We start from the raw sequence: 27,428 nt of genomic DNA on the forward strand, positions 1-27,428 counted from the left end.
GCAAAAAGTGTTGTTTTGACTTCCTATTTATATTTTCATCCAAGGAGCAAAGCAAGACCATCTTACAGCATCATGAACATCAAGGAAACCATCAGATGTATCAAGGAATCTCACACCAGTTTCTTTTGCAAACAACCAAACTAAACTGCTCATGTCCCTGTGTTTCTGCAAGTCTTCCTTGGAGCGTAGAGTCAAGAAATACCATGTGCCCACAGTAATTGCATTAGCCTTGCATGCCTACAAATATTTTTATTTGGGATTTCATTCTCAACAAGTCACTGCTCGCATTCCTACAAGAATAGCAAATTTTATTTTTAAATTTTTTTTTACATTCTGTCTACACTGACAGGTTTGCAACTTGATTTTCTGGCTCCATGTAAATGGAACATTATTTTAGCATCAGGCTATTACATAATAATTTTTCCTCTTCTTTTTTTTAAGCTCTATTAACTGACATTCTTGAATTTGTAGAACAATTTTGAAGAAACCAAGGAACTAAGAAAAGAGTTGGTGGTATAATGCTATTTTCTATTCATAACAAAACAAAAAGAGTACGTGTACCCATGGTTCAAATTCTCAGAAGAATTTGGAGCTGTGACTGAACCAAGATTACTGTGCTTGAATTTCACATGCCATTAATTCAACTAGCTCAGGTCTAAGAAACAGCATTAAGCCACTCTTCATTGATATAATATAAAAAGCACAGACCACCAACTCTTTCTCAAAAAAATTACTAGTCATACATCAGCAAAATGTAGTAACACTAAAATGTACAAAGACCTATGTAAACCAGGCTGCATGCATTTTAATTGAAAAAGAAAGGGCAAATCAGAGAAGCAACATGTCTCTGAGAAAGCAGCACCCAAAGTCCTTATGGTTTTCCATGAGGAACATTAAAATCATGTGCATATGATTTATCAAAAAGCCTCTGTGTTGATGAACAAACTTAAGAGTTACTACTATAGGCTCACACCTGGAGCTCACCTGAAAAAAAGCAACCAACCCACCAGGTAAGATCCATAGCAGCTGAACTTTGACTTGCAGTATTTAATGTAAAACACACTCAAGCATTAGCTGTTAACAGCCCAACTGTGTAATCTCACTGCTACAACACAGAACAAAGCATACAATCCAGTTCCTTCACCAGCAGTTTGAGTCCAGACAACCAAATTAATGTTCAAAAGGATCAATTTCTTTATTTACAGCCATACTGGAATGGATGAAAATGACACAGATATGAATATTAACAATCTGCAGACCATTTTCAGTTCCACCTGCATCTCACCACTCCGACCACGGTAGCACTACTGGGATAACAGGGTTAGATAAGGAAGGCAAAATGCAGAGTAGAATGTGTTTTGAGGATTTTCCATTAATCTCTGACTCTCCATATACATCCACAAGTGGTCAAATTTGCCTACCATCCCAAGGGCAGAGCACAATTAAGAGACACCAATAGCTTGGAAGTCCCAACTTCACCTCGTGGCCTATGTCTTGGCATGGGTGCCTTTGCCATCTCTCAGTCCAGCTGTGGCACTAACAGATGTTTGTGATATACCATAAAGGCATCAGGGGCTCAGAAAACCCAACAGCCACCAAGTATCAAATTGTACTCCTTCAACAACACAGGCTAAAAGATAGAAAAGATGACCAACACCTCATCCTGAGTCCCTCCCAAACTCCCACACTCACTCCCCACCTCAAACATAACAAAATAAATTCTACTTTCTCTCCTTTGTCTACAACAAAGTTTCATAGGATATGAAACTGAGCCTCTTATATGAAAATCTACTCAGCTCACTGGAAGAGGACCCAGAACAGATATTGGCCATGCTGTTTGTTACACAAGAAGACACCACCACAGCAGTGGCAGGACAGCTACATGGAACAAAATTTAATCCTAAATAATAGCTACAAACCCCGTAATAAAACTTCCATTATGTAACACTGCTCTGAAGAGCCAGCTGTGATGATGAGCAGCCTTTACGCCCATACTGCAGAAGGGAGCTGAGCATTGGCTGCAGAAGCAGGACGTGTATTCCAACTGTCTTCCGATAGCTGCACTTATCCACACTCCTTCAGGCTAAAATCTGTCCATCTCCTCCTACAGGTACACTCCAGCAAGCCTCTGAGCACTGAATTTTGAAAATTCAACTAGACTAGTTTCTCTCAGAGGAGGTGAGCACATAATAATTTCCCCCTTAGCCAGCCCCATCAAAAGCAGTAAAGCTTCAGGAGGCACAAGTCAATACATGCTTTTCTGGTAGGTTTCATGCTCTTTAGCTCTCTGTGTTGAAAAGTCCTTTACTCCACTAATAACTCCTTGCAGAATAAGGGCAACCAAAAGTCAGTAACACTACTGGAATCTAACTCAAGCCAATGAGTTACTTTCCTTACAGTTCCTTAAAAGCTTAGAAATTAAAATTGGCTGTATTTTAAAGATCAGTTTGAGCTCTTTTTCCATACAGGAGGTGAATCCTGAATTTTCAGCAGATTCTAGTCACCAATTTCTCCCCTATTTTAAAGTGCATTACCTTAGTTCTTATTTCTGCTTTCCAAGAAGTGCTTGTAGCTAGAAATCAGATGTACAGGGAGGGAAAACTACAATGAATAATCAAATGGAGCAGTTGCCTTTCAAGAAGGGTTTAAAAGGTTTGGGAGCCTTCAACTTGGAAAACAGATGCCTGGGTGATGAGGAAAAGCAAGGTTGAATGCACAGCTAAATGAGGCTAAGTACAGAACTATTATTTGCCAAGCCCTTTAACAATAGTTTCAATGAGTGTCCCTTATCCTAGCAGAAAATTCATTTAAGAAGTACTTTTTTACACAGCACACAGACAAAATCTGAAATCTGTTGCTGCAGGAAACTGCAGAGGATGACAGATTCAAAAGGAACTAGACAAATCCATGGAAGGCAGATCCAAACCAGTAATTAAACCAAATAAAATGGGAGCTCCACCCTAATATCTCTGATCCACGTGGTCCATATGTTGGGGAGGCATGAGAGGAATGGACCTCAGACAGTGGGCAGTCTTGTGGGCCTTCCTGGCACAGCACCTGCCACCATCCAAGACAGAGTACAGACACAGACAGACACCTGTCTCACCCATCTGATTACTTTCAGTCTTGCAGACACTCATATTTCTGAATATACAATTACCAAGAGCTCAATTAATAAATGGTGTGAACAGAACAATATTTTGGTCTGTAACTGAAGGTGAACGAGGCAAAAGCTTTAATTAAGGTGCAAGAAGAAACATCCTTATAAAGGAGGACAACAGAATCCTTTTTTTAAAGTCCTCAAATAAATACTTGCATTCTTTCAGCAGAATAAATTCAGGACACTAAAGAGATTTTCAATCTTGCTAATCTTGACAAAGGTTTTTGAAATAAAACCAGCATGGCAGCAATATAACTTTTTTCCTATTTCATATTAAATAAATGAAATATTCATCATTCTGTATAATCACCACTTAATTGAGTTTTAACCACTACCACATATCTGGGGGCAAGCATGAAATATTAATTACCTAAAACCTACACAAGATCTATAAAACATTTCAGACACATGATCTCTGACCTTACAGAGTTTAAGAAGCAAACCAATCAATCCATCAAAACACCTTCTCCAAGTTCATACATGGAAAAGTTATGCAGTATTCAATACTCCATTAAATATTCAGACTTCCTCTGTATAGCTGCAGCCAAAGAATGCAAATCCCCTGATTCTGCAGATTTATAAAACCATAAACAACCACTAAGATCATCTTATGCCTGCAAGACACAGACCATACAATCAAACACAAAACCATGACAAGTAGGAAGAGCACCTCCTCTCACCCCTGCAAATGCCCCACTGAACTTTATGGCCTGAGAGCTGGCTAAATGAGGATTCAGAAAGGTGTTCCATTTTGACCAACACCTCCCAAAGAGCAAGCATGGATGGGTCTGTATGGTAGTTTACTGAGGGTGCTTTTCCTGAAAGCATCATGAAAAAATGTGCTGAGTTTGGATGGGGTAGAGTTAATTTTCTTCACAGGAGCTAGTTTGGATTTGTGTTGGAAACAGTGTTGATACCATAGGGATGTTTTAGTTATTGCTGAGCTGTGCTTACACTGCCTCAAATGGCCTTTTCTGCTTCTTGTACCACCATGCTTGTGAAGAAGGCTGAGGATGCACAAAAAGTTGGGAAGATACAGTCAAGACTGTCTAAAGGGATATTCCATGTCATACAGAGTCATGATGAGCATATAAAGCTGGGGGAAGAAGGAGAGGGGGATGTTCAGAGTGATGACGGTTATCTTCCCACATAACCACTGTGTGTGACGGAGCCCTGACTTCCTGGGGATGGCTGAACACCTGCCAGCCCACAGGAAGCTGTGAATGTAGTCCTCATTTTGCTCTGTTTGTGTGCACAACCTTTGGTTCAACAGCTTTTACCTCAACCCATGCTTTTTTCTGACTTCTACCACTGATTCCCTTCCCCATTCCACTGGGTGAGAGTGAGGAAGAGACTGTGTGGTGCCTTGTTGCTGGCTGGAGTTAAACCACAGCCAGTTTTGGTTAGCAGCCTGGGGTTTGAACATTTGGAGATAGCAACAGGTTAGACTGAAAGGGGCTAGATGGAATTCTAGATAAAATTATTGCTGTTGGGCCATTAATCAGCAGGACCCTGTGCCTGCACGACTTGCTTGCCTTACTGTATGCCAGGGTCTGGTGCTCATTACTGGCTGCTCCTTGCTCTCACTGCTTCCTGTACTGCTGCGCTCTTATCATCTCACCCTGCTGTGCCTGGAACATCCTGATAACAGCCGTGGTCATGCGCCTGGGCTGGCAGATGACCAGAGCATCGCTGCTGTGCTGGACAGGCTGGAATTCCAGTGTGACCCCAGTCAAAGGGATTGTCACCTGTGGATGAGTCCACACCGGAGCAGAACTCTCCAGAGCACCTGTGGTTGCAGATAAGCCCATGCCAGAGCAGGTACTGGGCTGTGCTTATGTCTGGGCTGCAGCAGGTGTACCTCCACAGGGATTGTGGCCAGCGGATAAAAGGCCATGCTGGAACTGGCACATCTCAAAGCAACTTTGCCCATGTCCATGCTACAGCACGTACACCCTGGCTCATAGATAAGGCTCCACTTGGAGCAAGTACAACCCTAAGGAATCGCAGTCTGTGGATAAATCCAAGCTGCAGCAGGTCAAGTTCATTGCACTATTAAACCCAAGGTCTGGTCCAAAGTGACCAGAATTATGTTATGGGAATTAGAACAGCAGAAATCCCCGGAACCAACAGAGGACAAACCTTACAAGAAGCAGTGCAAATGCAGCAGTGACCTGAGCTGGTTGTGGTGCCCAGTAATTCCATGCAAGTAACTCCACACCATCTCTCCTGTCCTGAGTGCTCCCTATAAGAGATGGAACCCCTTAGCCATGGACTGAATGAACCCAAAGTTCACTGATTAATGGAATGGTATCTACATATAATACCAAAGGATGTGAGTGAAGGGTGGTGGGGGTTAATGAGGATGTATTGGATAGTGTGGGACCTAAGCATAATGTAAATGGGATAGAATCAGCAGTACAGAATGCATACTGGTTTTGGCTGGGGTAGTGTTAATTTGATTCACAGTAGCTGCTATGGGTCTGTGTTTGGGATTTGGGCTGAAAACACTGTTGATAAGGCAGGAATGTTTCAGTTACTGCTGAGCAGTGCTTGCACGGAGCCAAGGCCCTCTCTGTGCCTCACACTGCCTCAGCAGGGAGGACACTGGGGATGCACAAGAAGCTGGGAGAGGACAGAGCCAGAACAGCTGTCTTCAAGTGACCAAAGGCATATTCCATACTATATTGTGCCATGCTCAGAGTATCCCTTCTGTGGGAAGAAGGACAAAGGGAAGATATTCAGAGTGATGGCATTTGTCTTCCTAAGTAACTGTTATGTGTGATGGAGCCTGGGAATGGCTAAACACCTGCCTGTCTAGGGGAAGCAGTGAATAAATTCCTCACTTTGCTTTCCCCATTAAGCTGTCTTTATCCCAACCCAGGAGTTTACCAGCTTTGACCTTCCTGATTCTCTTCCACACCCCACCAGGAGAGGGTGAGCAAGTAGCTGTGTGGTGTTAAGCTGCCAGCTAGGGCTGAACCATGGCATGAAACACAAAACACTTTTTGTGGCTTTCAGACAAATAAAAACCTCTGGAAGATATTTCTCATTTATAACATTTTCTGACAAACTTAGGCAAACATCTGGAAAACCATGGTGAATCCATAATTTCTAGATAATATTGTGATAACATTTCTAGACAACTTTGCTTGGAGTTACAATTCATTTCAAGACAAATCTCAGATCAAAACTGCATGGATTTAAATAGAATTTACTTATTCACTGCAAAATTGTGTACCCAGGTTCCAGAATCAAGGTGCAGGAGGAACAGGATAGTCCATCTCTGGCAAATAATGGATGAAAGTTTAACACTACACAATGGCAATGTCTGTGGCTCCTTAAGGTACAATGCCAAGTGCATCACAAGTCAAGCACTGCCCAAGGCTTTTCAGGCCAAGAGGAACATAGATGTGATCAAGGCCATTAAACAAAGCGGAAAAAAAGAATGCCAGAAGTTAATCTTTCTCAATAGAGGGAGTGAAACTGATATCCAGATCTTTTTTACTTTTTTAAAAACAAGGTTTTATTAAAGGCCTTAAGTTCACTAGCTAAAACAACCCTCCTGACTATGAAACACTACAGACTGAAAGAGGTCTCCTAGCCCATAGTCAGAGTGAGCATTGCTTGATGTGAGAAACATGTTACATGGCAAGAGAATTCTGTGGTACTTGGTCATGACCCTTAGTACTCAGTAAAAGGATACCAGAGATCCCTCTTCCTCATCTCTGTTAATGGTGGGATCTGCTCAATTCAATCTACTGAAACCTATCTGTCTTTCCTATGGCTTTTAATCCATGGCTTTATTCCACAGCTTCCAAGACTAGCTATAAATAGAAGTTATAATTCCTTAAACTAAAAGAAGAATATGGGACAAAAATCACAAAGAGGCATGCCTATGCCTGACAGCAGAGTCAACAGCAGAACCCCACTTTCCTAAGTGACACTGCCTTTAGCCACAAGGCCATACTTTTATACTGCTTCCTATATAGTAAAGTAGATCACAAAAGCACACTGGAGGGAAAAAGATCTTCAAATACACAAAGTCATGAATGAGGAAACTGAGTATTTCTGATATAAGACAAGCTCTAAAGAAGTAAGGGGTTTTTTTTCTAACAACAGTTAAAACTGAGTTCTTCTGCATCAAACAGAAAGTCATCCCCATCACCAGGATTCATAATCAACTTTGCCAACAGCCTTATCTGAGGGGCAGAGCTCTGAGGAGGTGGGGAGCTTGGGCTGTGCATCCACCCACAGATGTATTCCCTCCAGGTCAGGTTTGAGGCTTATTTGCAAGGCACACATGTAGGCAGCTTGTTTTGAGACTGCCTGATAGCAGAACAGAGAATTCTTGTGGGACACTGTAAAATCCAGCACTATTTATGCACATAAAATTGTGATCAGAGGCTCAAGATGCAGGGTTTCCTCCAAGCTTAAATCCACAGTGTGCAACAAGAAACACAGAGTGCCAATTCTACACATTGGTAGAAGAAACTGCAGGACTGATGCTGTTGATATGCATGCTTTTATTTGAAAACTCTTGATCTTTTTTCTTTTGGTTTCACTGCAGAGATCACTTGGATGGTCTTTCTTGCCAAAAGAGGGTGGCAAGTGTTAAATCAATCCTGATTTACCAGCCCTGTCACCAGCCACAGAAACACAAAATTGGACTATCCAGAAAAAATGTAAATCATTGGATTATTTAAAAATATTTAGAGAAAAAACCACAAATAAAGCCAATTAGAGAAGCAGACAAGACAGACTTAGGAATATATAAACTCAAAACTTAACATAGCACACATCCAGTTCCATGGACATTTCATCAGTTCACATAAATAAAATTTGAAATAAGTATCTAACACGGCCTTAAGATGTTCATTAAAGGAAAAGGACAGCAGCAAAACCAGCCTCAGCATGAATTCCCTGACCTAGTCCCTATCAGACAGGAAGGAGCTGAGGAAGGTACCATGAACGGGCACAGCAATGTCAGGAATACAACAGCCCTGCAAAAAATCTGGGGCTTAGAAAAGATACTACCAATACTCTCAGCCTAAATGTTGTATGGATCTGTTTTAGAACAGTCTGTAAGGCTGGAAAAGGTATACTAGGCATTGCCCTCTCTGCATCCTCCACTGCACCACCTGCCCATCTCCCTAGCTACTGGAGAGGAATGGTGATTATTTGAAATATATCTCTCCAGTATGGCCACAGTCCTTGCCTGGGTGTGCAACCTTCAGGACATTGCCATGAGATGCTCTCAATATGAAAAGGAGGGAAGACAGATTTTTATGAGCTCTTTATTAAATACAAATATTTCATGTCATCATATGAATTACATATGTAGCAGCAGGTAAACTCCAGATAGTGCCAGCTTGATATGCAACTTCCAGAGAAATCTTTGGAGAACCCTCTCATATTAGGGGGCTGGCCACATAACTGTATTTTTCAGATCCTGAAACTGTGCTTCCTGCATTCCTAAAGCAAAAACAAAACAAAAATGTTCCTTTGGGGTTTTTTGCATCTGTTAGGTGTCCAAAAGGACAGATCTGCAGAACAGAGAGGTATAAGGGGAAGGGTGCAGTAGCAATTGCAGTCAAGATCCACCCAGCCCAGCTAATGTGTTCTGCCAGGATATGGCAAGTCTGTTTTCTCATCTCCCATCCATAAGTACTCAAGCCTCTCTTGCTCTGCTGGAAGTGAACAAAATTTAACTTCAGGCAATTGGAGGAGACAGAACCTCAAACTTTTGTGCTGGCAGCGTTTCTTTTCAACATTGAAACAGAGTGCATATATTTATGCACTCTATGCATTTGCATGAAATGCATAAATATAGGTACAAAGACCTATTTTCACTAGCATCCTATCTCTATCAAGAGATAGTAGCAAAATTTTTGAGATACTGTGTAAAAAAGCAGGAAGGACAGAATTATCTCTTTCTCCAACACACACAAGTAGATGCCTGAAATTCTCCATGTAAGCACTCCCCAAAACAAGGCCACTCTGTGTTATTGCGACCAACAGACCTAATGTCTCACCCTTTTCTGTCTTCCAGTTTCTATGTTCAGTCTCTGAAGGGGTATAATTTGAATAAATGCTGCAAACACAGGTGTCTTTTCAAAGAGCATCTAAACCACTGAGTGATGGTGAAGCTTTCCACCTAGCTTAGCACATATTTCCTTTGTAAGGGGAAAAGAGAGATAATGTCAACAACTGACATAAATCAATTCTAGTATACCCCATCTAGGGTAGGAACTCTTTCAAGGACTCATCCAGAGGACACAAAGGAGACAAAACTGGCCTCCCACACCCTGGGCGAATGCCAAGCTTTCCTGAGAAGTTCCACTCTCATCACACATTGTAAACCTGGACTTTCAATTCCCTAGGTTTTGGAAGTACTTAAACAAAAACAGCCTTTGGAAGTTTGATACTGTCTTGATGTGCTTTTATTTCTATTTTAACCTAATCTACTCAGTGGCATTGACCCAAGTTTGTAAAATATTAGAGTGTCTTAGGACTGCATAGTCAATGAATGGTTAAAAAGAAAAAAAAAAAGTGAGAACAAAGAACCCCACACAAGCTTTAGTTTCTGTGGTATTTCAGAGTGCAGCACTATGAAGACAACAGTAAGTTAAACAGATTTAGTCAGCTATCCAAAGAGGTGAGATGCAGGTGGACACTTCCATTAATTCATTTTCTACACAAATAAATACTGGCATCACTAACAGGCTGAGGTTAATTAGATCATCAGAAAGTCATTAAGTCTGCAAGACAATCCCAATACAAGTACAGCTGAGTAGTAAATGTGCAAATGCATAAAACAAAATACTAAGGGTAAGAATCTGGAGCTATCTATTGATCTCAGATTCACTACTAACAGGACACACTGAATAAACACAATGGTTGCAAAGTGTTAATTCCTCATGGAGAAGAGTCCAATCCAGGAAATTTTCCTCCAGACCACTCACATGCCTGTAGAGATGCATGCCATTGACAAGATGCCTTCCTTGGAACTTTCAAAAAAATTCCCATGTTTATAACTTTATGAAAAAGAAGGGCTTGTTGCAAAGTGTTTATAGTAACGTCAATGCAGTTGCCTTATATTGAACAGGACTAGGAAACCAGGAATCAGAAATCTTAAGTTTCTAATTCTGCTACAAACACCCTGCATGACATTTTCAATACTTTCTGCCCACTTACTCATCTGTACAAGGCTACACATCTGGACTGGATGTGACTGGAACATGCTATGACATATTTAATATTGCTTAAGTACTATGAAATCCTTCTGTGAGAGATGGCAGACAAGCATACTTTTTGCCATTACAATCAACTGCAAAACTCTGTCTTCCCATAAAAATCTAAGTACTGGCAAGGACTTCTGAAGCATAACAGCATGAATTGTTCTTTATTTGATTACTTGTGTTTGAATAAAGCATGAAGAAATACCATAAATGTACAAATAGATTTAATCTAATTTGGAAGATGGATAGTTGGAGAAGCTGTTACCATGAATACAGAACATATATCAGTCTAGGACATCATTAAGAAAGAATTTCTTCTCCAGAACAACACAAAGCATTGAAAGAGAAAAGAATGGGGTTTTTTTCAGCAGCTGAAGAGCCAGGTATTAAAGTCAGGCACATGATGCAGTTTTGCCACCTTCAGCCCATGTTCTAGGAACAAGGATCCGAGTGTGAACACCTCTGTCCCTGCAGGTGCAGGCAGAGCGGGCAGGAGCTGCACCCAGCCCAGCAGAAGGATGCCAGCCCTGCAGGATGCCAGCCCTGCCAGCTGTCACCAGCACACCAGTGCCACAGGCACAAAGGTGGCACGTACCTGCCATCAAATGGCTGCAAAAACATATGTCGGGTTGAGGGAGAGTCAGGTCTGGACACATCTGGCAAAGACATGAGATCAATTCCCTTGGAAGAGTCATTTGTTCCTGCTTCAGAGTCAGACCTCAGTCCTTCCTCAAGATCTGGGTGTTTATAACCCTCAGACACAAGGAGGCAGTCACCAGCAGGGCTAGAGTAAGACTTGCAAATACTGACACTGAGATTACAAGTGTATCCCTACCACAGGAAAACGGCTGCCAAGCTCTCTCTAGGCAGTATCAGGAAACCCAGTACTAATTGTCCCTTCACAACCTTGCTTCATGTCATGTCAAAATGTTCTTGCTTGAAGGAAAGACCTTTTACAAAGGGTTCCTGCTTTCAAGCCTTTCTAGATCTTTTTTAAAAGCTTGCTGCAGGAACATTTGAAAGGGGAACTTCTTAAAAGTTATTAATTTGTCTCCATCAGGCACTTCCTGACAGTGGGATATTTGCAGACACTGCTCATTTTTTTTCCTCCATTGGACTTGCTTTTGGAAATATCTTTAACTGAATCTATTTAACTGAACTCAAACCTCCATAAGAAATTTAATATCTTCACAGCCCCTATTTTCTTCAAAGGGAGCAGATGACCAATTAGTATTGCTCCCAAAACATGGAGCCCATTCTGCTCCTCCCTACCAGTGAGAGTTCTGCCTTCACATCCAGTACAACTGGTATGCTCCAGATGAACCCCAGGGTGTCTGTCACACACTCACAACCCACATGGTGAAAGCCTGCACCTGGAGGCTCCAGAACAAGGAAGGTAACATTACTACTAAAGTCAATCAGATTATACATGCTGCATGTGACACTGGCAAAGCAGACAAAAGTAAAGCAAAATATTGTATGGTGTCTCTGCATCAGAGAGACCATTACAGAGACGATGTAAAAATTGCCTTCATACCTTTTTATACAATACTTACATACCTTGAACTGTCTTATCCACATGAAACTAAGAATGGTTTTCTTTGATCCTAAGCAGGAGTTTACATACATACCTTTCATCAAAATTGATGCAAATGTGATACCATTTCAGTTTCACTGTTTTTAAAAAGTTAACACAGTACATGAATTTTGGCTTCCTTATCTTGTCACTACTTCACACTTACCTATCAGTCCAGACAGCATTATTCTTAATGTATCTGTACAGTTACAAATTAAACACTTCTCACTTTACAAAAGCTCCCATAACAGCTCTAACACATCCTTACATGCTTTTGCACAAAAACTCTCCACTTCAGTCACATCTTTTTCCAGAAGCGTGACTTGACACTAAAAAATTAAGTCCATTAAGCATCTGAGAATGTACATGGCATCAAAATAATTTCATATTATCCATGGTCTGTGCCTGCCCTTGTCCTCTACAGTTCACAGGGTGCTGCCCACGCAGTCTCCTCTGCCTACTTCCCATCTACACTAAGCAACAACCATATGTTTATTAAGAACATTCCCCTAACACTCTTTTGTCCTCACAACAACAGCAGCAGCATATTCCAGGGCTGATACTCTACTAAAAGGAGAAGGCATAAACACCAAGGAGAAGGGTTCTGTACAAGACAGCCAACTGCAACAAGGAATCACCCACTCCACGAATGGAATTCTGGGGTGAAGCTGTAAACTGAACTCTTAAATCTCTAGCCTAACATACAAAAATGAGAAAAAACATGCTAGGAAACAGATATTCATGCAAAAGGGACAGGATGGAAACCTGTATTTCTTTCAAGGGAAAAGGATTTTATTTTTTTTTTTTAATCTGCATCCAACACCTAACTGCAGTATGTGGGAAATGGATTTATAAGGCACTTTTAAGGGCAGATGGTACAGCCTTTCCTTCTGCAAGTAGGGAAAAGTAAAGAAATGACAGGAGAGGCAAAACCCACGTGGGAAGTGGTTGTGCCAGGGCTGAATCATAGATGGAACTGAAGAAAGCCTAGAAAAGAAATAAAAAAGGAAAGCACAGAAAGAAAAAACATTTTAAAAAGAGAACAGGAATGCAGCAGCCAGGGAACTGGAAACTATTGCAAATCATGAAATCAATAACGCAGAAAAGAGAGAGGAAAGCCATTCTAAGCCAAGAAGGGAGGAACAGCAGGCCAGAGCAAGGCTGGGAGGAGGAGGAGGAAACCAGGTCAGAGCCATAGGTGGAGAGAAGATTATGTGGCAGCTTGCAGATAAGGTTAAAGAGCTTGAGCTTCAGGCAGCAAGGAGATGAGGAGCTGAAAAAGCAATTCAAGGTAGAGAAGACATAGCTGTAGCAATGAGAAAAGGTGGCAAACTGTACCTTCAGGACAGTGAATGGGAAAGCAAATTGAAACAATACAAAAGAAAACTTAAAAATAACCCCACACCCATAACAGAAAGGCAGTCACCATCCAGACTCCAGAAGCTGATCTGAAAACTGCAGGAACATTTTTGGAGCCAGGACTGATGTTCTGAAATGAACCACTGCTCAGAGAGTTTCTTTTGCTCACTTCATCCCCTGCCACAGCCTTTCATCCAGCTTCCTGCCTTCTCCCAAGCTATCCCGAGCTCACCCCTGCACAGTCTTCTCATGACTAAGAGACTGCAAGGAACAGCACCCATCTCCTTCACAGTTTCTCCCTTGACTTCAATTAGCATCAGAGAGCTCTCACTGGCTTTAGCACCATCTGATTTTTTTTTTTTTAATGAGTCACCCTCCCTTCTGCAAGAAAGGAATAAACCCATGAACAGAGATGCAAGTAAGAGTGGGGCTGAAGCACACATGGTCTTCTCAGTTGTCTCAAAGCAGGCAACGAGCTTTCTTGCTCCTCACCAGGATCCTGGAAATTGTCCAGCACCTCCCAGACACTTCTCAGGGTGGGGTGGGAGGAAGAGGTACTGGCAACTTCAGCATGAAAACCAGACAGCTCTGGGAAGCAAGAGAAAGCAAAAATGGCCTCAATCCATGGAGAAGCAACATGTGTTCCTTCCTCCATCATCTGTTCTGCTCTGCATTGCACAGCCTCGTACAGATGCCACAGGCAGGTGGCACAGGCTTATCAAAAGCAGTTGTATACCTTCACTGCACCTGTGGAGCAGGTCACACCACAGTGTGGGGCAGGGGGACCTGCAGCTGATGTGTCTCAGCACAGCAGCACAGGAGCAACAGAACTGCAAAGTCTCTGCAAACACACACACAGCAGGCACAAGTATTTCACCCTGTGCCATTGCCCAGCACCCACCTTTCCCAGCACTTCACCACTGTGGATGGCTATCACAGAAATAAATGCATATTCACAAGCTATTCTTAGCGTTCACCAGAGAGGCGATTACCAAATTACCCAGTTACATAATCTCTTTTATATAATCACTACGATGCTTTTCTCCTTATGCAACATGGACAGTGACCATGGCTGGCTGAAGCAGCTGCTGCTCCCCCAAGGAGAGCTACACCAGCAGCTCTGTGGGTGGGCACAGTGCTGCACACTGCAGGTGCACAGAGGAGTGACACCAAGGGCTGCTTCAAGGCAACCAAACTTTTCAGTGTGTGTGCCTTCAGCCCAGGGCAGACACCACCAACCCTGCCCACAGGGCTCCACAAGCTGCACAGAGCAAAAGTCACCTGCACCTCAGGCTGGTTCAGACAGCAAAACCAAAGGCACCCAGCACCCTCCAGGCAGCCCGTGCCAGCACTCATTGGAAGCAAGTGGGATGTCTCCATTGACTTTTAATGGCCTTTGGACGGAGCCCAGGATTAGGGCTTTAATAAAAATAGGAAGTCAAGATTACTACAGAATTAAAACAAGCTTCATCCAAATCCCCCTGGCTTTGTGCCACAGCTGTGCCCATGGGTTTTGTCCACAAGGAAAACCAGGTGAAGCTGCAACGTAAATGTGTTCCCACAGGATGCCTTGTGACAGGCATACACGCACACAGAGCTGGCAGTGTGGGTCAGCACAGCCATGCCAGGAAGTTTCACCAGCAAGGTTTTGGGCATATTCAAATGTGTCTCCTACAACATTTTCAGGATCCCTTGCAATGCCTTCTAGGAGCACTGAAGATACCTGTTCAAATGATTGCCACATACACGGTATAGTGAGACCCAACTTGCTAATATTCACCCTGGGCTTTAAGGAGTCAGTATCAGAAGTATTACCCACAGCACATGAAAAAACAAATCTAAGACCTGGATTTCAGAAAACAGAAGCTCCAAGATCTACAGATCAGCTGCAGATTCTGAAACACTTTTCTATCACCATGCTGCAAATTCAGCACTAAGTTCAGCTGGTTGCATGGTGCTGGCACTATGCGAAAGCCTCAAACTGCCTTAGGTTTTCCTCAACATTATGCAACTTGTAGTATCTGGCTATTATTAGGCACTTATGCCTCTCCTGCTCCCTAGCTTCCCTAGAAATACTAAGTCATTTTTCTTAGGTCATCCTAAGAAAAATGCAGGCATACACATGCAGCCTTAGAGTAGCACTGTAACATACTTTATGCAGGGACACATGCACACACGTTTATGAACAGAAACCGCTATCGTTTCAACTACAGGAAAAAAAAATAAAAATGAAGCAGCCTAACGTTATCTTACGCTATCTCAAACTGCAGGATGACCCAGTTCTGAAGAGTTTAAACCTAATCCCATATGCTATTAGTATTTCTGTATCACAGCCAAGAGATGTGAATTGCTTTAGTCAAGAAGCAGATCAGAGCAGAACTGGGGTCCCTGATGCAAAACCCCACTGCACAGGGTGCAGCACATCATGGCAGCACTGCTTGATAGTTCAGGCTCAGCAGGCATCCTCTGCACCACTGCTGCTCAAAACACTGAAAATCATGGTTATCTTTACTGATAAATGTTTGGATAGGCAAGACAGCACTCAAGATAGGAGCCTCTTATGTCAGCCTGAAAAAGAAAAGCAGACCTCAAAAAAGTAGATTTAGAACTTCTTACACATCCATCCTCCCCCTCCTTTATTTTTTTAGGTTAGACAATTGTCTGACTATTTGAAAGCAGCGTGTTCCATGTGTCCTCTCTTTTGGACTGAGATTCTGCCAAACTTAATGGCACTTGAACAACTGAAGGTGGACTTTTACACCCATTACCCTTGTAATAGGTTAAACCCCTGGCTCCAATTGCAGCAGGGAAATAAGGCCCTGAGCTGTGAACTCGCACTGTAAGAGAGCCAGCAGCAAATTCCTGGATCTCACTTACACCAGTATTGAGAGAATTATCTGTAGCAATAAGCGATGTATTTTTCCCCCACCCGAGGAGCAGAAATGAAAGAAAACACTTTCTTGACTCATCCCTGCCTGGTTTTTGCATCAAAAGCTGAAGCACTTACAGTCACCCACCAACAAGTCTGAGAAACACCACATTTACAGAAATAATTTACATTTACAGATATAATGAGGAAATCAGAAAAGAATTCACTAAGTTAACAGGTTTTCTATCCATTTTAGTGAAGAGATTTAACAAAACTGGGAGAAACAAAACACTGAGCAACACCTGAGCAATTCCCCAGGTAGAGACCCTTACACTGTCTGCTGTCATATCACCATGTCTAAACAATGCTGCACAGTTGGATATCAATCTCCTGTTTTGACACTAAAGGGACTGTGCCAAAACCAGCAAGGTATAAACACCTGTCTTCTCTAGCTAGACAAGGAGCATAACCTGTCCAGAAAAGGAGAAAAACTGACTCCGACTAGGACACATGGAAGAATTTTTTTGGTTTACCTACACCCATCAGACATGCATGCAGCAAGACACAACTGTGCCAGCCAAAACACCCCAAGTCCTCAGCCATTCAAAAGAAACCCATCTTTGCTACTACACTCATTGATTTTATTTTTCTTTGCTGGTATATGTTCCCTGACAGAGCTCCTAGTTTATTGCCAACCAAACCCTCTGGATCACAGGCACACTACCTGCTCTTAACCCCATAGCAGCACAAGCCTGTTACTCTACACTGCTGGCAAGACCAAGCTAAGCAGAGTAGGTCTACAAAAGCATCATGCTCCCTTGGGTGTTAGTGCCCCTGACTGAAGCCCAAAAAGATGAACATGCACAACAAAATGCTCCTCTCACATCAAGTATAACACGTGCTACCCATCGCCTTCAGCCTGCTATCTGTGAGATCCCTGCCACCTTCCCACATGCTCATGTTCCTCTCATACTAATTTCATTTCAGGATTCTCCACTTCTTCATACTCCCAGGGAAGATCCAAACAGACTGGAATGCATGTAATTAGAAAGGCATAAGAAAACATAAAATGTAATTACCTTAGAAGGACAAATCTTTAGAGGTATTGGCTACATTCCTGGAGTCCGCAGCCCTCACATCTTATTCCAGCAGCATAAGACCTTGGAAGGAAGGATCCATCCTGAAAACTATTGCCAGCTCTTTAGTTGCCTGATGCCTATCAATGTCAGAGGTGGGAGACCAAGCCAGCTGGCACAATATCTTTCCTACTCCAGCTGGAAACAGTGAGCTGCTTACAGAGGGCTCGTGTGCAGCCAGGACTGGAGTCTAGGTACGCTCCTATCACCCTGCTTCATCACCCTTCACAAATGGCCACTTTCCACTCCTCTGGAAACTTCCTCTGAACTTGGAAACTAAGGCCTAAATCACTTCACAGTCACTTTCAATGAAAGACCAAGGTCTTTTTAAACCTCCAAATGAGAGAGGTGGAGTGAAGGGTGCAGCAGAGGAGTGCTGTGTTTGTAGTTACCCTTGGCTGGACTTGAGGACAACAGTCCCTCCTATGTTGCAACTGATGCTGAACCTTTCCCAGAAGTACAGTCTCCATCCATGACCCTCTCCCGCTGCCCCACACATGGAAAAGACTGGGGAGGCCATCAGCTCCTGCTTGAGCACTTCTGCTCTGAGAGACACGTGGCAGGTGACTTGAGAAAATGATAAGACTAAGTTTTCCAGAATAGTATCTAATGGCATCTTTCCGGCAAAGGAAAAAAATAAAAATCACACTCTGCTAGTTTCCCTTTCTAGCAGAGCACAGAAAAGATTTCCATGATTGCCTTCCACTCCAGTAGAAATGCAGCATCATCTAGGGACACAGTTTACCAGTGGATGTGGCTGTGTGAAGTTTACCATTGGACTCAATGACCTTAAAGGTCTTTTCCAACCAAAAGGATTTTATGATTCCCATTAGGAGAGATCTAATGTATTGAAACAAGAAGTGTGCTACCAAAATGAGCAGTCATGCTCCAAGCCATACATTCTCTCTCCTCCCTTGCAGCAAGTTCCATGATGCTATACCAAGGCACAAACCTCTGCTGAGCCAATGGAAAACGATCCCTTCTCACATTTCTCCCCCAGACCCTTTTTTGTGGCTTAGTCATTCACGGCATCAGTGGGTTGATACGATCCTTTAGTGGTCCCAGGGTCACTAGAGCTGCAGGAGCTGCCAAAAGCAGGGATTAGAGACCACCAGCAACAACCCACACCTTCACTACATGAGATACAGATGAGAAACCACTTCTTGCTAGTTCCTGTCCTTTAAAATATTTACCAGACTGAAAGCTGAGTCACTGAGAAAGAAGAAAGATTTTTAGTTGAGCTATTTAAAACACAGGTGTAGCTAACATCTATTTAGCATGAAGTTGGAGACACACTTCTGAAGAAAGACATTTTTAACTCAGCAGTGATAACTCTTCCATTTAATATGTGAGAAACCTGTCAAGATATATTGTTCTCAAAAAGGAAAAAACCATTCAAAAAACCCAGATTGTCCTCTCATGCCCTTCTGAAATACCAGGCATGGCATTTCATCTCATATCTTACTGTTCTGGTATCAGGAAAGTGATAATATCCACTATTTAAGACCTTAGCTTTCTTGTCTTTAAATGCTATTTAATGCCCAAGATCCCAGGCTGCATCCCCAGACTTCAGACAGACCTAAGATTCCTTTCCCAAAAACCACTATTCAAGCAAACAAAAAAAAAAGCTTCTAGAAAGGCTTTGCCTCTTGCTAGTCCAAAGAGAGTTTATATGTTTGCCATAACAAACTCTAACAGGATTTCAACAAAACCTTCAGCAAAACAAACTCAGCTGCATTGCTGAGCATACAAAGCAACACAGTGCTGTCAAAAATTAGACAAAAAAAGTAAAATATGCTAGCTTTGTGTAATGTTTTTTCATATGGATTTTACTTTTTATATCACAACAAATTTGCAGTAAATTTGTAGCCACCTTGCCCCAGTAAGATATATTTCTAAATATTTTTTAAATTTATTTATTTTAAATTCTGTAGCATGAGCTTAAGCATTAATCTCTTTCTGCCTGTAATTCAGTGTACACTGATGACCAGAGCAAGCCTCTATATGGGCATAGTCATTGCAGTTTTTCTAAGCCTCTTCTTACTGGAGAAAACCAAAATGAATCTGTACTAAACCAAAGAGTTTCAACTGACCCCTTTCTTTTTTACTGATTTTAGTTAAATCCATTTTAAAAGAGCACCTGAAGTCTAAGGGCTTGCTTTGGCCAAGTTTAACCTTCCAGCCACCTGCATTAGCTGAATGGAAAGTGGCAAGAGGAAGAGTCAGACAACTTCCCTTTTATGAAGAAAGCATAACAGAAAGTGCTAAATATTTTTGACTGCCGTAAGAAAATATAAACCGATTTTACAGATGCTTCTTCTAATTTAAACAAAAAACCCCCACACTAACCAAGCCCAAAGAACCCCATTTGCACCTCCTCTTAGGAGATGCAAATGGCAGTCGGCCACCCATTTCCTACCCACCACCAACACGAATCTGTCTCCTCCTCAGCAGGAGCAAAGTGAGAAAAGTGTGTGAGCTCAGTCCTCCCGCCTGGAAATCACAGCCCATCTCGCTGCTGTCAAGAGGCAGGGGAGGCTTGCCAGCACCAGTTGGATCTCCAAACTATAAATCCTAAGAAAGCTCTTTCCTGCCTTCACTCAGCAATGCAATAGCTGCTTTGCAACCAGCTGCAGGAGGGTAAGGGAAAAAACCCACCAGAAATTGTTTAAGCTGTTAAATCCGTTATGTAACCAAAACCAAAAGGGAGGAGAGGGTTAGTGGCCACATCTACACTAACAACTGTAGCAGAATTTTTGGGATAGATTTTTCCCCTTATTTCCCCCCAGCCCCCACGGTCCCGGGGTCCCCGGGACAAAGGAGGAATTGATGAATCTGACTCCATGTTCTTAGAAAGCTAATTTATTATTTTATGATATATTATATTAAAGAAATGCTATACTACTATACTAAAGAATAGAGAAAGGATCTCACAGAAGGGTTAACAAGAATAATAATGAAAACTCATGACTGCTTCCAGAGTCCCAACACAGCTGGACGTGATTGGTCATTAAGTTAAAACAATTCACATGAAACCAATCAAACAATGAGCAGTTGGTAAACAATCTCCAGACCACATTCCAAAGCAGCAAACACAGGAGAAGCAATCAGATAATTATTGTTTTCATTTCTCTCTGAGGCTTCTCAGCTTCCCAGGAGAAGAAATCCTGGTGAAGGGATTTTTCAGAAAATATGACAGTGACACCACTGAAAGAACACGAGTTAAAATATCAACAGGGCAGTATCCACAGTATTCCACAGAGAGGGACAGCTCAGAGACAACAACACTGGTGTGCATGCACATTTCTACATTGAAGGGTACATACACTCTTACAGTCCTTTATATAAAGGAAAACCTGACCACTAATGGATAGGAAAAAATACCAGAAACGGGGGAGGGGAGGATGTAGTGATCCCCAAAATCCTCACAAATTCTTGAACTCCACCTGTGCCTACCATGATTAAAATGTGTAGGTTTTTTCTTTAAGACTGGGGGTTTTCCTCATCTTAACATTCTTGTTCCTACAAGGATTAAAAAAACAAAACCCAAACAAAAAAAAAACCCAAACACAAACAATCAAACTAAAACTAGAAACAAACCCCTTCAGGAAGGACAGAAATTTTTGGTTTCTCTAATTTGATAAAATCTCTCCTGTTGAAGCCCACTAACAAAAATAATACTAAAAAGCTCAACACATCAGTTAACCAACTGAGGAGTACCAGCCAACTTTGCTTTTACTTAAACAAATCTTGTATGACAGACTGTCGGGAGTATTTGAATTTTCTTTCAAGATAACACATTTTGCTGTTCCTATGACATGTCCATTTTCTTGTTCTTTTTAAAAAAGGCACTTGACTCTTGCGTAGTATCTTTCATCTGACAAATTAACAAGAAGACTCTACTGATCACTAGATTCTCCTGGATACAATATAGTGGCCAATCAGAGGTTTAGGCATCTAAAATTACTCAACAGCTTTGAAAGTTGAGGCTACCCAGCAAGCTTCTCTGCAGCAGCAGCAATAAAACACCATTATTACCACTGCAGCACAGACAGGGTCCTCTGTCAGCCTGCAACAGCTCTGTTCGGCTTCCCCATCCTTGAGCTGAGCTTCAGGTATTGAGCTCTCCTCCATCCAGCACTTCTACAGCTTGTGAGAGAAAGCAAGCACTCAGTCTGAGAAGTAAGCCCCACAGAGACACTGGTGTCCTCATTCAGGCTGAAAATAAGCTTGCTTCATCAGGGGGTGGGGGGACTGTTTAGTTTTATTTTTTCCCCATTCCAAAGACATCACTATTCATTAAAGTCACATTTAAGCTCAGACAACCAAAGCCCTTGGGATCACTGATAAAAGAGAAGCAGAAAATCTTGATATATATGCCCCAAACAGTCATCACTTCAAGAACCTCTTCAAATCTTTCTATAAAGCTGAGAGCCAACTGGGACAAAATGCAGTCCTGTCGTCAGAACCACAAGCCAAGCTAAGCTAGCAAGCAAGACTACTGGTTATTTATGAGTGCAGAAATCATATATCCCAGTACTGTGGGTATACCAGTCATCCAGGCTCCTGGTGAAAAAGGGCATTTCAAGCAACTGCAGTTAATAACACACTGCTAGCTCCAAGTAGCCAAATTAATTTGGAAGAGACAGATAACGATTCAACAGTCTTCATTTCTTCCTACGAGAACCAAAATTACCTGTCAAATTGTCCACCTCATTTTACCTTACTTGCTAAACTGTTCAACTGCAATTAAGTCATGAGCAAAACACATGACATCTTTAGCTTTTCTCCCCTAATAATGTCTTCTCAGAGCAGAGCTTTCTGGGTCCTGGGGTTGGAGATTTTTCTTCCACCATGGTCTTTGTGGTTGCAGTGAAAAAACCCTTGTCACACAAGAAAACTCAAAATTAATTCCCCTCTCCCACGATCACAGTGCTCTGGGTGTGTTTCTGTAATTAGCACATCTCAAGCTTGTCTAGAACAAGGAGAGGCATTTTAGCACCAAGAGCCAGCAATTTCTTATGTGTAAATCCTGCTTTGGTGGTGATGCCTTTAGTCACCTTCATGAAACCAGCCACCAGCACATGGAAGCTCCTTCCCCTGCCCCTCAAGCCGCTCTTCTGCATCTTCTGCCTCTACATCAGGAACAGCAAACCCTCACCTGCTCGTGGGAGACTGCCACAGCCAGCTACTGACTAGGCTTCAGCCTGAAAGCCACCAACACACACAGTGCCCACATCCAAACTCACACCCACCATGAACCTGATGTATACTTAACTGTGAAGGAGTTCATTCCTTTCATCAACATAACCAGAAATAGTGGTTTTGCAATACACAAACATTTTACAACAAGTATTTTGGGTAATCTACTCAAGGAAAACCTAGCTAGAACCAGTAAACTACTGCATAGTGCTCTGACAGACTAAATGGGTTCCTCCCCACAGTACCTGGGTAATAGTCAGAGCCTTTTGCAAAATGATGAATGAAAACCACATTTCTCAGCTCATGCTCTGTTCAATAATAACTAAGGTCATGTTGAAGCTGCAAACAGATTTAAAACAATTGCAACGATGTTATTTCAGATAATAACCAGCACAGAACTTTGTGCAGAAGACAGTGAAAAGTTTCATGCACCAAAAACCTTCAAAACAACCAGATGTCTCCGATTAAGTTATTTAAACCCCCAGCACTCTGTTTCTGGGCATGTAGAATACAGCCTTATTTACAAAGCCATCTCATTTTAATAGGCAACCTAAGAACTTCCAAGACAGAAAAAAAAAATCCACAAAACCAGATGGCAAAACAAGCATTCAAGATTAAAGGAAAAAGGGGGGGGGGGGGGGGGGAGGGAAACCCCACAATTAAAACCAGTAGAAAAGATTAAATAACAGCAACACTGCCTAGATCCAATGAGGATTTATGCAAATTACTTTTTTCAGGCACGAATGATCTTTTTCAGCAGAATACACGTTAGGAGAGCAGACACATCTAATCAAAGAGATCCTGGAGGGGTGAAACCTTTCAGCGTCTCAGATGAACACAATCCCTGAGGGAAATGGTGGTGTTTGTTTCATTTAATCGACATTTTGCTATTCCTGCTTTCTGAAGAGCTGCTGTGGAGTTAAGAGCAGTTGAGGGCTAGAACCAAGGCCAGGTTTACAGCCGGGGAAAAGAGATGCAAATCAATTAACCTGTAAAGAGTTACACTTATTTACATTAAGCGATGATTTTGATCTGAGTGTTTTAATGGCATGATGCTGGATGGCACAGTGGGCAACACACCAGAAACCATTCATCTACGTAGGTGGCATAAACATGTAGTAAACATCATTTGCATGAATTATATCCATTACCAAAAGCAGCAACTACACAGCGAGCACTCCTGTTTCCATGTATGGGTCTGGTGGCATGCCGTTTAAAAAAAAAAAAAATTCATTTTCCTGTCTAAACTGCTCTATCACAGAGGCAGCACAGCCCTTTCACCTCTCTGACACTTTCAGCTACGTTGCCTCTGGGCTTTATGAGCACAGAGATGCGCCTAAGACAAGCCCACGGGTGTTTCCGAAGTCAGCCCGGCACGCTGCCACCGCACGAGTGCCGGCGGTGACCCCCGCACGCTGCCAGAGCCGCCCCCGGGAGCGGCACATGGCAGCGCGCCCGCACGGCTCTGTCCCGGGGGACACTGCTGCCCCCCTGCCCGTGCCCAGCCCCAAGGGTAAACCACAGACCGAGAACAGCTCGCCCCCAGAAAACAGCTGCCCATCCGCCCGCTGAAATAAAGAGCTGCTTTCCCAACCCCCTGATCCAGCGTCATCCCAGCCCACCGGAGGGAGGTTTAAACTAGGCGATCTTTAAGGTGTCTTCCAATCCAAACTGTTCCATGATTCTAGAACTGCGCGGCACAAATCCCCCCTCCAAATAATGAAAGCTCCTAATTCACTGCTTGTTTGGTTGTTCTAAGTACGAAAGCTGCGCTATCCAGGTTTTCCCAGAAGTTTAACCATGCTGCACGGTGCCGCCACGGCTTCCCGTGAACTGATGCCGCCGCACCTACCTCGCAATGGACACTTTGCCCAGGAAATGAAAATAAGAGGATAATGAAAATAAGAGATGAGCCTTCCGTCTAACCCTTACTGACAGGCTTTGCGTCCCCTGGACAGTCTGTCAGTCTGCTGGGAATGGCTAGCTCGCAGCAGTTCGTGTCCCTGGGTACAGGTCCCGTGTTACTCTGCTCCATCACACCGCGGATGATCCTCCTGTGCTCCAGCAGTGAGACCCCGGACCCCCGGCGAGCCCGGCCGCCGCGAACGCCCGTGAGCACCGCGCCCGCAGCCGCGCCAGGTCTCACCCAGCCCGGCCCCGCAGCTCCCCAGCACTCCTGACCGCGCACCGCCTGTGGAGCCGAGCCCATAGGCAAAGACATTAACCCCAAAATAAATCACATCCCGCGCACGGCCCCGGCCGGTGCGGGCTGCAGCTCCCCTCGCCAGCCGCGCAGCTCCAGGTCGCGACCGAGGGCGGAACCCCCGGGTGAACCCGGGGCTGCCGCAGGCGCCGCTGGGCAGGGCAGCGCTCCCCTCACGGCCCACCTCACCTCCCACAGCAGCGAGAGCAGCAGCGCGACCCCAGGGTGGAAGCGCTTCATCTCTCCTCCTCCTCCTCCTCCTGTTCCTCCTCCTCCCGCGGCGGCGGCGGGCTCGCCCCTCCGCCTCAGGCGCGCACGGGCGCTGCCAGCCGCGCCATCCCCGACGGCGGGGAGCTCCGGGCGGCAGCGCGCACGGCGGGATCACAGCAGCCGGGGGAGGCGGCCGCGAGTAGCCCGCACCGGGGGCAGAGGGACGAGGCGGGGTAGAGCGGCGGCGGGGCGGGGAGGGAGGCGGGGAAGCCCCGCAGCAGGGCGAGGGCGGGCTGACCCGCCGATCCCCTCAGCGACAGCGGCGGCGGCCGGAGCCCAGCGAAGCAGGGTCGGGGCGAGGCGGAGACCGCCGGGTGCTGGGGCAGGCGGCACAAAGAGGCCGAACGCCGCCGCCACCGCCGCCACTGAGGGCGGGCAGAGGAGCGGCCCGCCCCGGCCCCGCCCCGCGGCCCTGCTCCGCGGCCCTGCCCGGCCGGGAGGGGGCGGTGGTGGCGGATCCGTGACCCCGCGTTTGCTCTCGCATCCGCCCCTGCCCCCGTACCTGCCCTCTGCCCCATCTCCCCCTGCCACCGCCCCCGCACCTGTTCGCGGGTCGCCTGTGACCACGACACCCCTTCCCCAGAAGAGCCATCTTTCTTCTAGAGTGAATCCAGAGGAGGCAACAGAGATGCCCAGAGGGCTGGAGAATCTCTCCTACGAACATTAAAAGAGTTGGAGCTCTTCAGCTAGAAGAGCTCCAGAGAAGAGAAGGTTCTGGGGACACTTTAAAACAGCCATCTGGTATCTAAAGGGGGTTATAAGAAAGATAAGGAAGGATTTTTTACCTGTAGCAATAGACCAATGGGCAATGATTTGAAACTGAAGGAGAGTCAATTTACATTGGACATGGAAGAAATTTTTTGTGATGAGTTTGGTGAGACACTGGAACCAGGTTGCCCAGGAGGTTGTGGATGCCCTGGAAGCGTTCAAAGCTGGGTTGGATGAGGCTTTGAGTAAGCTGGTCTGGTGGAAGGTGTCCCTCCCCATAGAATAATCTTTGAGTCCTTTCCAACTCACATAATTCTGTGGTTCTGTGATTCTATAAGGTGCTTCCTCTGCCAGCCTGGTGAGTGGGAACATGAGCTGTGTGCCCATGCAGTAACCTTTGGCATTTCAAGAAGAGGTCTGGTCCTTCATTTCCTAGCATGCTTGGTAACAGCCCTGGGATATCTACATGTAAAGGTCTCATGACAAATCCTAAACTGGAGTGGAGGTACTCTCCAACTCCAGTACTGATCTCTCCAGCTGCAGGTGGCTGGTATAGTTATGCCCTTGGGTGTTTCCTTCACCATGACCATCTTGTCCTGGTACTTTGAGCCTCCTTTTCCAAGCCCATTGCACCCTTACCAGAGCTGGACACTATATGCAGTTGGAGGAAGGCACAGCTCTTTTCTGAGTTTAGGAGGATTAGAGGTCTCTTGTTTTGTAGGTAAGCTAGCAACCTACTCCTCCCTCAGGGGAAAATCAAAAGAGAAAACGGGGAGAACTGCCCCATTCCCTTTGAATGGCAGACCTTTCCCAGTAGCATTTCTGAAGGAGATACACCTCCCACTGTCCTTTTGTGGGTTACCTATTAAAAAACTACTAGCACATCCTCACAACTCACACCTTGGTTCACCACTGCCCTGTCATCATAGTATTCAAGCAGGAAACTTGCCATCTCCATTGCAGCAAAACATCATCAGCTGGTTATTTTTTCCATACAGTGAACTTTGAGTGAGTTTACAAGTATCTTCCAGCTGGCACCATTAATCATATGTGCTCTGAGGCCCGGGTCATGTGCTGTAAGTAAGGGGTAACTGTGTACAGGTTCCTGCACACTGTATGACAGTGCATACTCACAGGCAGCCTGCACAAGTGGCCACTCATTTTGATGCTTATTTTTGTCTCTGTTGGATGCCAACCAATCAGAAGCTCTGAGATGACTTTCAGAGGAATGCTTATGTCTCTAGTTCAATTTGCTGGAAGGTCCCTAAGGAAATGTCATGGCCATCGCTTTGTCCAACAGTGAAGTCTGAATAAGGCAATTATGCACACAGGTGTCTATATAATCTGAGTTGAAAAGTTACACTTTCTTACATCTGGCATATTGAGAAAGACACATTCTACACTGGGTATCACCTCAGAGGGATCAGCTTATATTGTCTCAACATAACTATTCAAAGTCAGGCATCACTTCAAAAAGGCTCCAATTTGTAGAAGTTTGAAAAGGATGGTTTTCAGAGCTCTGTCCTGATGTGTGGCTAACCCTAAACTCCCTTCCCATTCCTAATTTCTGTGTTGCATGACCTAGGAGACAGCGTTTTGGAGACACTCGATGACTCTTCATAGAGAAGATGAAGAAGAGCATAAAGATGTTTAGGGACATCAAATGAATCTGAATGTCAGTGCTGAGCACAAGTGCTCTGTGCC

At 44.0% G+C, this 27,428-nt stretch overlaps 1 protein-coding gene and 3 long non-coding RNA genes across 7 annotated transcripts in view; 2 read left to right on the forward strand and 2 right to left on the reverse strand.

Moving 5' to 3' along the window:
- VOPP1 (VOPP1 WW domain binding protein) overlaps window positions 1-25,384 on the reverse strand; it is a 62,578-nt gene extending 37,194 nt beyond the window's left edge. The window contains exon 1 of one of the 3 annotated variants that reach the window (XM_054648830.2): window positions 24,936-25,384. In XM_054648830.2, coding sequence (XP_054504805.1) covers window positions 24,936-24,986 — 51 coding nt within the window. In that variant the 5' untranslated portion in view covers window positions 24,987-25,384. Of the gene's footprint in view, window positions 1-24,479; window positions 24,885-24,935 lie in introns of those variants that run through there. The other 2 variants (XM_077178906.1, XM_077178917.1) reach the window with 2 other exon arrangements.
- LOC129130411 (uncharacterized) lies at window positions 4,854-18,697 on the forward strand. Of its 2 annotated transcripts, none has more exons than XR_008535533.2 (3): window positions 4,854-5,495; window positions 10,876-10,988; window positions 17,193-18,697. It is a non-coding gene; the product is annotated as an uncharacterized LOC129130411 (long non-coding RNA). The 2 variants fall into 2 exon arrangements; XR_008535534.2 differs by having other exon boundaries at window positions 4,854-4,981.
- Window positions 10,316-14,336, reverse strand: LOC129130420 (uncharacterized). Its single transcript, XR_013182442.1, has 4 exons — window positions 14,238-14,336; window positions 13,829-13,924; window positions 10,997-12,964; window positions 10,316-10,833 (listed from the first exon to the last, which is right to left on the reverse strand). It is a non-coding gene; the product is annotated as an uncharacterized LOC129130420 (long non-coding RNA).
- LOC143694150 (uncharacterized) lies at window positions 19,305-21,381 on the forward strand. Its single transcript, XR_013182443.1, has 2 exons — window positions 19,305-19,981; window positions 21,190-21,381. It is a non-coding gene; the product is annotated as an uncharacterized LOC143694150 (long non-coding RNA).
- Window positions 25,385-27,428: the final 2,044 nt, after the last annotated feature.

This window comes from Agelaius phoeniceus, chromosome 1 (genome assembly GCF_051311805.1).
Source record: "Agelaius phoeniceus isolate bAgePho1 chromosome 1, bAgePho1.hap1, whole genome shotgun sequence".
In the NCBI taxonomy this organism is placed as follows: domain Eukaryota; kingdom Metazoa; phylum Chordata; class Aves; order Passeriformes; family Icteridae; genus Agelaius; species Agelaius phoeniceus.